The sequence below is a fragment of the Zingiber officinale genome, chromosome 5A (assembly GCF_018446385.1).
Source record: "Zingiber officinale cultivar Zhangliang chromosome 5A, Zo_v1.1, whole genome shotgun sequence".
Taxonomy (NCBI): domain Eukaryota; kingdom Viridiplantae; phylum Streptophyta; class Magnoliopsida; order Zingiberales; family Zingiberaceae; genus Zingiber; species Zingiber officinale.
This window is the reverse complement of record NC_055994.1, coordinates 93,023,059-93,035,786: the sequence shown is the minus strand read 5'-3', so window position 1 is coordinate 93,035,786 and position 12,728 is coordinate 93,023,059. Positions and strand designations below refer to the sequence as shown.

Below are 12,728 nucleotides of genomic sequence, written 5' to 3'. Positions count from 1 at the left end.
CCCAGACGTTAAACCGTAGAGCCGCGCCGTCCGGCTATAAATAATCCGAGCGTACGAACCGACGAGCTCCGTCGTTAAAGATCGAGAGCCGCGCCGTCCGGCTATAAATATCCGCGCCGACGAGCTCCGTCGTTAAAAATCGAGAGACGAGCCGGCGTCTATAAATAATCCGAGCGGACGAACCGACGAGCTCCGTCGTTAAAGATCGAGAGCCACGCCGTCCGGCTATAAATATCCGCGCCGACGAGCTCCGAGACGAGCCGGCGTCTATAAATAATCCGAGCGGACGAACCGACGAGCTCCGTCGTTAAAGATCGAGAGCCACGCCGTCCGGCTATAAATATCTCCGCCGACGAGCTCCGTCGTTAAAAATCGAGAGACGAGCCGGCGTCTATAAATAATCCGAGCGGACGAACCGACGAGCTCCGAGACGAGCCGGCGTCTATAAATAATCCGAGCGGACGAACCGACGAGCTCCGTCGTTAAAGATCGAGAGCCGCGCCGACCGGCTATAAATATCCGCGCCGACGAGCTCCGTCGTTAAAAATCGAGAGACGAGCCGGCGTCTATAAATAATCCGAGCGGACGAACCGACGAGCTCCGTCGTTAAAAATCGAGAGACGAGCCGGCGTCTATAAATAATCCGAGCGGACGAACCGACGAGCTCCGTCGTTAAAGATCGAGAGCCGCGCCGTCCGGCTATAAATATCCGCGCCGACGAGCTCCGTCGTTAAAAATCGAGAGACGAGCTCCGTCGTTAAAAATAGAGAGACGAGCCGGCGTCTATAAATAATCCGAGCGGAATATCGTCGACACTGCAATTATCCGTATTCTCCGCCGAGTCAGACCGACGCTAATTTCCGCTCGGATTCGAGGTATAAAAGGTTCGGATCGGCTTATAACAAGCGATTCTGGCTAGCAACACAGAATGATATTCGGCCGAACGGAAGAGCTGGGGAAAACACTTGCAAGAATGCACCTCGAATGCCCAAGGTATGATGTGATAGAAGACGAGCGAACAGTACAAGTGTTAGCAAGGGAACAGTGCAAAAAGATAGAGTACACGAAAGGAAAGCATTTCATTAAAATTAAAACCTTAGGCCGAGTGGCCTAAGTACAAAAAGGTTCATGTTCAGCCGAGCGGCGAAATTACAAGAATTACTCGATGTAGTAGTAGAGGTCCCTCGGAATGTTGCTCAGGAGCTCCACCTGATCGCCGGCCGGAATATTGGTGGACTCCGGAAGAAGGCCCTTCGACTTCAGATAGGTCATAGTGGCCGTAATGGCCAAGTCGAAAGCCGAGTACATCCGCTCGCAAATTTTCTCCGAGAACTCGGGCGATCGGATGTGGCTTTGTCGGAGAGCGGCGACTCGGCTCGGCTCGGCATCCTGGTATTCTTTGAAGGTTGTCTGGGAGCTTGCGAGGGCCTCATTCAGACGTTCAATCTTCTCCGCCGAGCGGCCTGCCTTCTCCCGATCGAGCTGCTCCGTCCTTTTTCTCCAGGCCCCGGCCTCCACGTTTTTCTTCTCCGGATCGGAGATGGCCGTGTTCTTCCGAGTGGTGGCGAGTTATCTTTGTGTCAAGCGACTTGACTGTCGCTCGGACTCGGCTAGGGCGTGGGCCCGCTCAGCAGCTAGTTGAGTTTGAGCCCTCTTCACTCTTTAGCTCGGAGTAGGATGGGCCTTGGGAGCCGCTCGGACCGCCTGCCGCCCGCAGTTGTCTTATCTCCTCGTCCGCCATAGCCAAGCGGCTTCCACCCATCTCTGAAGCAAGAAGGCCCAGTTGTTAAAAGCCGAGCTGAAATATTTAGGCAAAACTTGAAAACAACAAACTTCCCGTAGCCGCTTGCATGTGGTTGTTGGCTAAGTTCGGAGGGGATCATTGCCCGAGCGTCTGCCCACATCTCGGCGAGGGCCCTTTCAAAGTAATGGTGTGCTCGGGCACGGTGGGCCGATCGGCCACAGCAACTCTTGATCGGAAGATGAAGAGTAACTCATATTGTGCGGCCGTGACAGCCGGCGCGGAAAACCGCGAATGGATGGTCGAGCGTTGGGAACGCGAGCGGGGAGAGTGTCGACCGAGTGGCTTCAACCGAGCGGCTCGTCCTGGGCGTCGGTCGGACGAAATGGTCTCGGCACAGGCTCCTTTCCTTTAGCAGCCACGGCGGCCCGATCGGATGGTTGGACCGCGGAGGTAGCCGAGCGCAGCGGAGTCTCCACCCGGCGCCTCTTTTGCAGTGGCTGTTCCTCCTCCCGAACGGACCCTTCCTCGGGGCCGTTGGTTCCCTGGAGGGGTAGCTCCGCTGGCCACCCGCTCTCTCCTTCGTGAGAACCAACCGGCTGAATACCCAGCGCCTTCATTTCCTTGGCCGCCGCGGCCTTCCTCTTCGTAACGCCGGCCATCACCGAGTCCATGACGATGTCACCTGCATGAAGAGAAGAAGAAATCAGTTAGCAATTAAAGCAAGTGCCCAAGCAAAATTCTTACCGAAGCCGGTCGGAAGTGGGGTCCGTATAGGACTCAGCCCAAAAATGTATGAAGAAGTTTGTTGATGTCGAGCCGCAGACCGGCTAGTACATTTGCGGCGTGAAGATAATCCGGTCGGGTCTTGTATTTCTTCAACTCAGGAGTAGGAGGTAGACTGACTTGCCACTGGGTCGGAAAGTTTGGCTGACTGGGCATGCGGATATAGAAATAATAGTCCTTCCAATGTTTATTGGAAGTGGGTAGTTTATTGAAGAAGACCAAACCGGGCCGAGCTTGGAACATAAAGGTGCCCGGCTCGGCTTGCTTAGGATAATAGAAATAAAAGAAGACCTCCGGTCGGAGGGGAATGTTGTGAATCTTAAACAAAATGACAACGCCACAGAGGAGACGGAAGATATTTGGTACTAAACTTCCGAGCACGCCAAAATAATTGCGTCGCTATAAAAGGATGTCGGGAACCGCAGATAAATTGGTCGCGAAGACACAGAAACCACTGCTGGTGGCCGAGGGCACCAGGCGTGAACTCGATATCCTCGTGGATTTCAAAATTGTCGTCAATATGTCAAAATCCCGTTGTTCGAAACGGGATCGCATGGTAGTATACCATGGGCCTAGGGATTGTTCTTCGAGAGGAGAGGAACTGGCCATGATCCGGACAGGATAAATCAAAAAAAAAAAAGGAAGTTCCAAAGACGAAGGAATGGAATTTCAAAGACTCGAGCTAGGGGAAGAAATGCGGATTAGATACCGGAAAGGAAGGAGGAGAGATCTAAAACCTTACTGAGGGGAGATGAATCGAGGAAAGGCGCCGGAGAGCGTCAGAAGGCAGCAACAAGATCGCCGGAGCTCCACAGCGCAGAGAGCAACAGTAGAGGTAACGGAGGCGTGTGAAGGCGAGAAGGAAACGAAGAATTTATAGGGTGAGGGCCGGTCGGCCTCCACCGTCGGATCCAGGTCACGGGAATCAATGCATACATCTAGCCGTTTATTTCGAATTGCTTCGGTCACATCCAAATATCATGCAACCGCCTCCGTACTCTGATGGCATTGCTCCACGTGGCAGTCAATCATTCGGAGCATTTAATGAAGGTATGATCGACATTGATGTCGAAGATTGGCGCAGAACGCGAGGAGATCCGGCGAAAGCCATCATTGATTCATTCAAGGATATCTCTGCCGCTGACCGGGCGGAGAGTATTAGCATGGAAGAGCCGTTCGGCTAGACTCACAGTCCAGTCAGTCGGACTATGTGCCTCCTTCGACTAGACTTGAAGGGAAGGCAAGTGATCCGGTAGTAAGAGTGGGCCCCCCCTTTTCTTGCAAAGTCAACGCCAATTGGAAGTCACCGGAACAGCCGCCCACCCAGAGGAGAGTGTGGTCCGACCGGACGGACGGCTGTAGACGGCCGGTCCGATTGGACTGCCGGCCGGCCAATGGAATCGAGTACCCGGAGGGGTCCGGCCGGCTCGCACTTATAGTTGGGAGGCACCGGTTCCGACGCTCAGTTAAAAAGGTCATGGACCGAGCTGACCTTTTGACCGACCACAGTCATAAAGCACCCCTATTTGTTAGTCTCCACAAAGCACAAGTAAACCACTGCGGATGTCCGGTCGGATGTTTAGGTATCTGTCCGCTCGGACTACAAGTTTGGAGCAAAGGAAAAGGCCAGAGGATTTCTTTCTTTGACAACCTGTAGGTTTCACGTGTGTGCCATGCTCCAAATCTTGTGACAGGGGATTCTGCTGTCCCATCGAGGGCATGCTTTGACTGTAGCGATATGGGTCAGGTAAACTTTCTGACAGCCGCGTACCTAGGAAAGGACAGGTAAGCTTTCTGACAGCCGCATACCTAGGATAGGACAGAGGACACTTATGCACCTTGGTACGTGTGCCCAAACCTTTCACAGCTCTATATAAAGAACTTCAGGTTTCACCGACGGAGGATTCTGGGTACGTACTCTGAGACTTTGGGAGCCACCTTGTTCATCGTAATTTACCTGACTTGAGCGTCGGAGGGTCGTCGCCGGGAACCCCCTTCCCGGCCCGACTACTGTGCAGGTTAGCCGGAGCATCGCGCCACCCGTCAGAGATCTACATCAGCGAGTCAGGGAGCGCCACGTGCCCAACGTCTGTTGATTTCTGGTTCGAACAGGATCACATTTAATTAACAAATATCCTAATGAACAAGATTCAGAATTTGAGTCTTTCTTTAACACTTTGAAATGATTTCTTAGTCATCTTGCATTTTACACATATTTCACATTTTTTAAAGTTATTTAAATCACAAGATATAATACCACATTTAATCATTCTATTCATTATAGATTTTCCTATGTGTGCTAATCAATTATGCCATAAAGAAATAGAGTCAATCATGTAAGCAGAAGAAATACATTTATTTATTCCATTGTCATTAGTACATAACTTCACCATTCAATCACAAAAAAATCCTTTTCCATTATTATAGATCAAAAGAATCAATTTTCCGGACTCATACATGTTGAGAATATGCCCATAATATTGGTGCAATATCCCCTGGGTCAAGGTTGACCAGGTTGACTATGTTTGAATTGGCTCAAACTTGAGTCTAGATGTTTGAGTTTCGATATTTGACAATACGTGGAGATTGCAGGTGCAATCATCTGATTGAGGAGATTGCTGGTGAAATTCCCCTCTGGTCAAGGATGGCCAGGTAGGTATGAAGAAAAGTCAAGTAGGTCAAAGGGTTGATTGGATACTTGACTAGGAAAGTCCTAACTGGAGGTTAGGCAGATGAAAAATCCTGGTGAGTGAAGCCAGGTGAAAGACCTAGTGAGTGAAGCTAGGCAATTGGAAAGTCCTAGTGAGTGAAGCCAGGCAGGTAAAAGTCCTAGTGAGTGAAGTCGGGCAGTGGAAAGACCTGGTGAGTGAAGCCAGGCACGTGGAAATTATGTGGGTCAAGGTTGGCTGGACACATGGTGTGGGAAGTCTAAGTAGGTTAAAGGTTTGACTGGATACTTGGCACAAGGAAATCCAGATGGGGCAAGGATGATCAGACATCTGGTGAAAGGAAGTCCAAGTGGGTCATGAAGGACCAGACACTTGGCACGAGACGGTAAGTACAAGTGGGTCAAGGTTGACCGGATATTTGGCACGAGAAGAAAAGTCCAAGTGAGTCAAAGGGATTGACCGGACACTTGGTTAAGTAGTCCTAGCAGGTCAAGGTTGACCGGATGCTAGGTATGATATTCCAATAGGTCACGGTTGACCAGATGTTGGAATTGGGGACCTTAGACTTGGTTTAAGCAAGTCAAAGGGTAACCAATAGATTAACTGATCGATTAAACAAGAGTTCAATCGATCAACCGATCGATTGAGGCTGTGCTGCGACAAAGCAGTGGCCCAATCGATCGACCGATCGATTGGGAGCTTATATCACGCACACAGAAGAGCTCTCAATCGATCAGCCGATCGATTGGGCACCTCCAATCGATCGGTCGATCGATTGGGGACGAGATCTCTTGCGCAGACGGGAGAAATGCTAGATCGATTGGTCGATCGATTCATCTAATTCCCAGAGAGCACAGAGGCGCTCTGAATCAATCGACTGATCGATTCAAAGTCTCCCCAATTGATTGAGAGTCATTCAATCGATTGGGATCCAACCATTGCACAGGTTTAGCCGTTGGTGAGCGATTTCTTCAACACGACTTCCAGTTCTTCGATTCCTTTTCACGCGATCTTCTCCACTGCTCACGGCCAGTTCTTGGAAGCTCTTGGGAACAAGTGCTGGCGCACTTCCAAGGTTCAAGAGTAAACGACAAACAACAAGTAAGCAAGAAGAGAGGGGTTTCATTTGTATTCATTGTATTTTTCTTCTTGCGTGTGTTGTATTTGCTCTGTGAGTGTTGTAAGGCTTCTCCACCTTTGGTAGTTACCGTAAAGGAGTGTTTTTATAGTGAAAAAGTGCTCGCGTGTGTGGATCCTTGGATTAGTCACCTCTTCTTGAGGTGGATACCAAGTAAATCATTGTGTTAGCATTATAGAGTGTGCTTCTTGTTGTTTATTCCGCTATACATCATAGAAGAAGCACATCAACAAGGACAACGAGCTATTCACCCCCTCTAGCACATTTCAACCATAACAAGTGGTATCAGAGTGAGGTCGCTCTTCACCGGAATCATCCCTTGAAGGGACAACAAAGCTAGAGGGTGAAGAAGTTGGAGCAATATTCATAAAGTCGAAGACTTCAACAAAAGCTCAACTTCAAATGGAATTCCGATATGGACTCGGATTCGACATGACGGTGCCTCCACCATTCACAATGACGAGCTTCGATTCTTGAAAATTAAGAATCGAAAATTTCTTGATGATGGAGATAGAGCAATGGTTTGCTCTAATGAAAGACTTTGAAGCTCCAACAAATTCTAAGGGCAAAACTCTCAAGAGGAGCAAGTGGAGCCAAGAGCAAATTCAAAGGAAAGGCAAATGACAAAATGACGAAGCTATTGGTCAATTTATTGCCAAGCAATATTTTGACTCAAGTTGGAGAATTCAAGGATGTCAAGGAGCTTTAGAGCAAATTGACAAAGATTCATGAAATCCCCTCCACTGTACCAAATCAAGAAGAATTCAAAGAGGGTGACTCATTGGATCAAGACTAAGAGGAAGAGGACTTCGAAGTTGAGAGATACTCAACTTCTGAAGAAGAGGTCCAAGAAGCTTCATCTTCAACGGAATGCAACAAAAAGGGTAAAGAGAAAGCATACTCTTTGTTTCATGTACAAGATGAAGATGAAGAAGTCTCCACCTCTAGGATTGAGGGGGAGCGACCGTCGTTGACACCGAATTAAGAAGAAGGAGAAGCTTCTACTTCTGGGTTAAGCGAAGAAGAAGAAGAAAGTGTCATCCCTACACATGAAGGTATAATTATTTCAATTAAAAATAAAAATCATATAATATGTTTTGAGTGTAGGGAACATGGGCACTACAAGAGCAAGTGTCCCAAATTGACCAAGAAGAAGGGTCAAGTTGCACCAAAGGACAAGGAGAAGCCCAAGGAGACCGCCCCCACAATAAGGAAGAGCAAGGAGCACATAGTGTGCTTCTTGTGCAATAAAAAAGGACATTACCGGAGTTAATGTCCTAAGGGGAAAAAACCAATCAAAGCCAAGGGTGGAAGCACAAGTCAAGGAGGAGCTTCCAAAGTAAAACCCAAGGTATCATTTATTGAGCCTACCCCTTTAAATAATGGTAAAAACATGTTAGCTGTAATTTATTGAGCCTACAAAGCTCCAAATATTCATTTTACTTTAAATATCTATTCATTTAAATTTATTATTTTATTAATTATTTTGAACAAATAAATTCTAACACATCCTCCGTCCTTCATCATATTGTATCAGGATGGATTCGAAGATGAAGATAATATCCCTATACCTATCTGAACCTTAATCCAAACTTGAATCCAGAAAATTTTTCTGATCCCGAATCCGAATTTTTTTTCCAAATCCACCCGCATTTTAGATTTTCTCGACGGCCCAAATTTCTGGGGAAATTTATCATCCCTTATCTGCATGGGTGATGCTGTAATTTACTAATTATATCGATGTGGCATGATTTGGGTCGGGTCTTACCATCCTCCCTAAACCGGTTTTATTTGGGGCGTATAGAACTTCACACAGACCAAATCAATAAGCAAGCAGAATTATATTCAACACTAAAAGTGACACATCATCACAAATATACTTATATAAACACATTAGCAAATCAAATCTAAAGATCAAACCCAACAAACGAAAAAAGTGAAAAGAATTGAAGAACAAAAAAAATCCAAGAGAATACAAATCTAAGGATTCTGCTGTAGTTCTTGTTGCTGCTCATCCTGCTGTGGTTGTTGTTGTTGGTGTTCATCCTGCTGTGGTGGTTGTGGTTGTTGTTCATCCTGCTGTGGTTGTTGTGGTTGCTGTTCATCCTGCTGTGGTTGTTGTTGCTGTTCATCCGGCTGTGGTTGTTGTTGTTGCTGTTCATTCTGCTGTGATTGTTGTTGGTGTTCTAGCCACATCCTTCTGCTCATGCTTCCATTGGCACACATAGGCGTCGAACCACAGCTCGAATCCATGACCATGTCACCTTCAAGAATCCGAAGAACCTTCACACACCAAGAACGCTTACAGGATTAGAAGAGAATCTGTTTACTTCTCACATTCGCAACGAGGGTATAGTACCTGAGACATTCGAGGTCTGAAGTCGGGTTCGCGATTGATGCACAGAGAAGCTGCGTGCAGCATGCACTTCAGCTCATGCTCAGAGTAGAGGCTCCCTAGACGCCGATCGACAAGCTCTTCGATTGCAGATTCATCAAGCAAAGGGCGAGCCTGCACGACCGGGGTTACAAGATAAGCCTCAATGTTAGAATTCAAGAAAACCACGTTTGCTATGATCGTCCATTGAGTGTTAACGCATTCAACCACCAAGAAATATGTAGAATTCAGGCAAAACTAGTCTCTCCTCACCCATTCAGTGAGACACTGATTGCCCTTTGGTTGGTTTATATCAACTGCTTTACGTCCGGTGATCAGCTCCAGTAGTACCACTCCGAAGGAGAAGACATCGGCCTTCTCTGTAATTTGCCCACTTTGGGCATATTCTGGAGCCAGATAACTGCAATAGAAGTCTGAAAGTGAGTCGAGAATTGAAAAACTGTTCGCTAGTGAAAGAAGCATCAATTGTAGACGCACCCAATAGTGCCTATAACTCGTGTCTCGACACCGAGATCACCATGAGGTTGCCATCTTGCTAAGCCAAAATCTCCAACCTTTGCTCATGTATATTGAGGTAAAGAGAATGAATAACTCACAAAAGACAAGCATCAAAAGTGGGAAAAGGCTTTACATTTAAAATTCTGAGGAAGATAGAAGAAAACCATACCATAGGTTCAAAATCATGGGTTAGAAGAATGTTATTTGGCCTCATGTCTCTGTGGACTATGCAACCAACTCTGCACTCCTCGTGAAGGTATCGCAAACCCCGAGCAGCTCCTACTGCTATTTTTTGCCTGGCAGCCCATTCAAGTGGATCTCGTTCTTGACCTGCGGCAAGAAACTTTCATAGTTGAATGACTTTGTTTCATATATTACACCTCGATAACAATAGTAATTGAACAGTTGCATTTCATGACAAAAGAAGTACCATAAAGATGAGTATCCAATGAGCCATTGCACACATATTCATAGACCAATAACCTTCTCTTGTCTTCGACACAGAATCCAATCAACATCACGACGTTGCGATGTTGTGCACAGCTTAGAACTTCCACCTCCGAACAGAATTCATGGTCCCCCTGTGAACTAGCTAGTTTATGTTGCTTGACTGCAATTGCTTGACCATCTGACAGGATGCCCCGATGCACAGAGCCAAATCCACCCTCTGCTAAGAAGTTTTCTTGGGAAAATCCACCTGTGGCAAGTTCTAGCTCAGAATAGCTGAACCACTTGGGAGGTTTTCCAAACACTGGTGTCTTGTGCTGACATAGTGAACATAGTGGAGGTGGCCCTGGTGTATTTCTAGACACAGAAATTGCTTCTCTGACGCTAAAATCTAAATCTGACATGTATCTGAGAGAATTAATTCCAGCCTCCCTATCGAGTTTAGAAAATTTATCACTCAAAGCTTTTGCTGTAGTTACGTGGCTTTCTGGAGACTTATGATGAGTGACTTTTGGAGATGGGCAGCCAATGGCTAAAACCTCAGCTGTCCATGGCTGAAATTGTGATCTTGCTGGAGTTAAATTCCCGTTAAAGGCAGTCACGTGTGCATTCCTTATTCCTTCAGCACTTGCTTGATCTTTTGTTTCTACAGACACAATTCTTTCAGTGACTAAAAATGGAGATGTTCCAGGATCTGAGCTTGAGGCTGAGGGGGTCCAAGCTTCAGTAGCAGTGAATGATGCATCCACATCAGGACTACTAGCAGTAGTCGGCGTTACAGACGGTCCTTTAATAGACTTTGGAGAATTATTGCCAATAGTGCTTTTATCAGAACCACAAAGCGTTTGGGGATTTGTCTTGTGAGATTCTAGTAGATTCAATCTGAGAACTTTAGGGTGAGACCGCTTCATGACCGCAATGTTACATTGGAGTTTACAAATGCAATGCTTCTCCTCGTGCTTCAGATGTCTGTAGAAAGGAATGGTGAGTTCATTGACAAAAAAATCAAAAGGAAAGATCAGTTCAACAATAAAATAACAGAGAATTTTCATAGACTAGTCAAATAATTCTGCCTTGCTTCTTAAAACACAATGAAAGGAGGAAAGCAAAGTATTACTTGTCCAGGACAACCCAATTCGACTGAACTCGCATGGATTCCACTGCTACTGCACCATAAGGAGAGCCGGAAAGGACCTTTATCTTGATACTTGTCTACACAATCAAAAGGATCGAGCGCATTCATAAGAAAACCAACTAATAAGACCATATGAAGTACCTCCAACTACTGACCTTATTTGGATCATAAACATCTTTAAGTTGAAGTAGCATTTTGGAACATGAATCAGTAATGTCAGACTTCTGTTCCAAAATAGTACCAAACTGGGAGCTTCTACTAGCACAATCAGTAGCAAATCTTGGAAAAACCCATAGTCTTCTGCCTGAGATGTAGAACTATTAATCCTCAATGCCCAAGAACAAGAAATGATAAATGACATTGTCTTAATACCTCAGTAACTTGGTCTGAAATCACAATAGAACCAGCAAAAGGAAACAGTAAAACACAACTTTTTCACTTTTGAGGTTTTACAATCTACACTGAACACTGAACAACCAAGTAGACTATAGGAGATGAAGCAATACTGTTAGTTTATTCATAGTGAGTGCAATAAGAACTAGGCACAAACAGCTCTCAATGTCGAAGAGTGTACGCCTTGAATTTGTGTTTATTCATAGTGAGTAAGCTCCGACTGTTAGTTTAGTCTCTAAGTTAGCAAAGATCTGTACCAACCACTTCAAAACCTTAAAAGCATACACATTTTAACCTCGCTGAAGAGTGATGAAGGCATCATGACTAAACAAATGCCATCAGTATATAACCAACAACGAGAAACAGCAAAAACAAGTACAGCTACGCAGATTGGGAAGATCAATACCAGAACTGTAAGGTGGAACAACAACTAGAAGGATTATGCAATCACCAGGCTGAACAACATGCGTCAAAGCCCAAACAAGGGCACTCTTTGAGATTTCTCTTGAAGCCTTGACCGCAACAATAACCTTCTCAGTGAAGCCATCGACTTTTCTTTCCTGCTGGTTGGAACTCATATCTTCCCAAAGTTGAACAGACCCTTCTCAGCTATAACAAGGACTCCGATTCATCATCGCTTACTGGAATCGGCAAATGCTGTTAGAAAAAGTATAAGATAGAGTGGCCTTTTGATACACCATACCAAACGTTGTCTTCGGCGTTTAAACCAATCACATGAAGAAAATACTGCTTTGGCCTTCTTGGATGAAAAAAATGCTTCTACCAGCTAGAAAAGCGAAGATATGATGAAATCATAGATGGCATCAGAGCAATGTTCTCGTGAATGCAACAACGTCATCATACCGTCCTCGTGAACAATCTCCGCTTTTTCCCGAGGAACCGATAGGCCAGGAAGATCCCGACAAGCGCAAACTGTAGCAACTCTGCGCTTTCAAATCAAATAGTCAAAACCACTAGACAACACGGAAGAGGATGTTCACAGCTGGAAATCAGTAAAGAGAAAGAATCACCAAGTGGATCAAATTCCTATCTTTCAGCGATCGACAGCTGATCAACAATGTACGCTTCAGACTTCAGGCGTTCCATCTGGAAATCCAAAACAGGAGCTCAAAAAATTACCGAATGCGAAGCTTTCCTGCATTCTCAAGATCGGCGCGGTTCTCCACGAATCACCCTCCTGGAGCAGACAAAATCTGGGGCGAATACCGAGAAATGCGCGAGCAGTGAGGCTTCTAATCGAGATCTCTGCCCGCCAGATGCGTCCAAACTAAGAAAGCTCCAAATAAGCGAAGCTAATCGGAACCTCCGACGCCGAATAGCGATAAAGGAGATGTGAAAGATGCAAATCTCTTCTCTTTCCAGAACACTTTAAATTGAATGAGCCGGTTGCTATCACTAATCCGCCAAACTGATGTTTTGAAACATGGCCATTGACGTGGAGTATTAAAGTTGCTAGAATGCGCCCGGATTTTCAAAATATTTACGTGACTTGACCTTCCTTTTAG

At 45.9% G+C, this 12,728-nt stretch overlaps 1 protein-coding gene across 2 annotated transcripts; it reads right to left on the bottom strand.

Moving 5' to 3' along the window:
* Positions 1–8,156: 8,156 nt before the first annotated feature.
* Positions 8,157–12,491, bottom strand: LOC121981005 (inactive protein kinase SELMODRAFT_444075-like). Of its 2 annotated transcripts, XM_042533309.1 has the most exons (12): positions 12,234–12,491; positions 12,067–12,146; positions 11,906–11,989; positions 11,609–11,843; positions 10,965–11,113; positions 10,792–10,886; positions 9,658–10,643; positions 9,397–9,557; positions 9,207–9,283; positions 8,982–9,129; positions 8,694–8,843; positions 8,157–8,617 (listed from the first exon to the last, which is right to left on the bottom strand). In XM_042533309.1, exons 4-12 carry the CDS (start codon positions 11,778–11,780, stop codon positions 8,315–8,317), a joined length of 2,241 nt encoding a protein of 746 aa, XP_042389243.1. In that variant the 5' UTR covers positions 11,781–11,843; positions 11,906–11,989; positions 12,067–12,146; positions 12,234–12,491; the 3' UTR covers positions 8,157–8,314. The 2 variants fall into 2 exon arrangements, with proteins under 2 accessions (XP_042389243.1, XP_042389244.1); XM_042533310.1 differs by having other exon boundaries at positions 11,654–12,146; positions 12,234–12,490.
* Positions 12,492–12,728: the final 237 nt, after the last annotated feature.

Excerpts from the sequence above, each read along its gene's own strand:
- LOC121981005 (XM_042533309.1), bottom strand. The coding sequence starts at position 11,780 with ATGAGTTCCAACCAGCAGGAAAGAAAAGTCGATGGCTTCACTGAGAAG. Across the intron at positions 11,114-11,608 it reads TGTTCCACCTTACAGTTCTG|GCAGAAGACTATGGGTTTTT; the intron begins GTATTGATCTTC and ends TCTACATCTCAG. Across the intron at positions 10,887-10,964 it reads ATGTTTATGATCCAAATAAG|ACAAGTATCAAGATAAAGGT; the intron begins GTCAGTAGTTGG and ends TTGATTGTGTAG.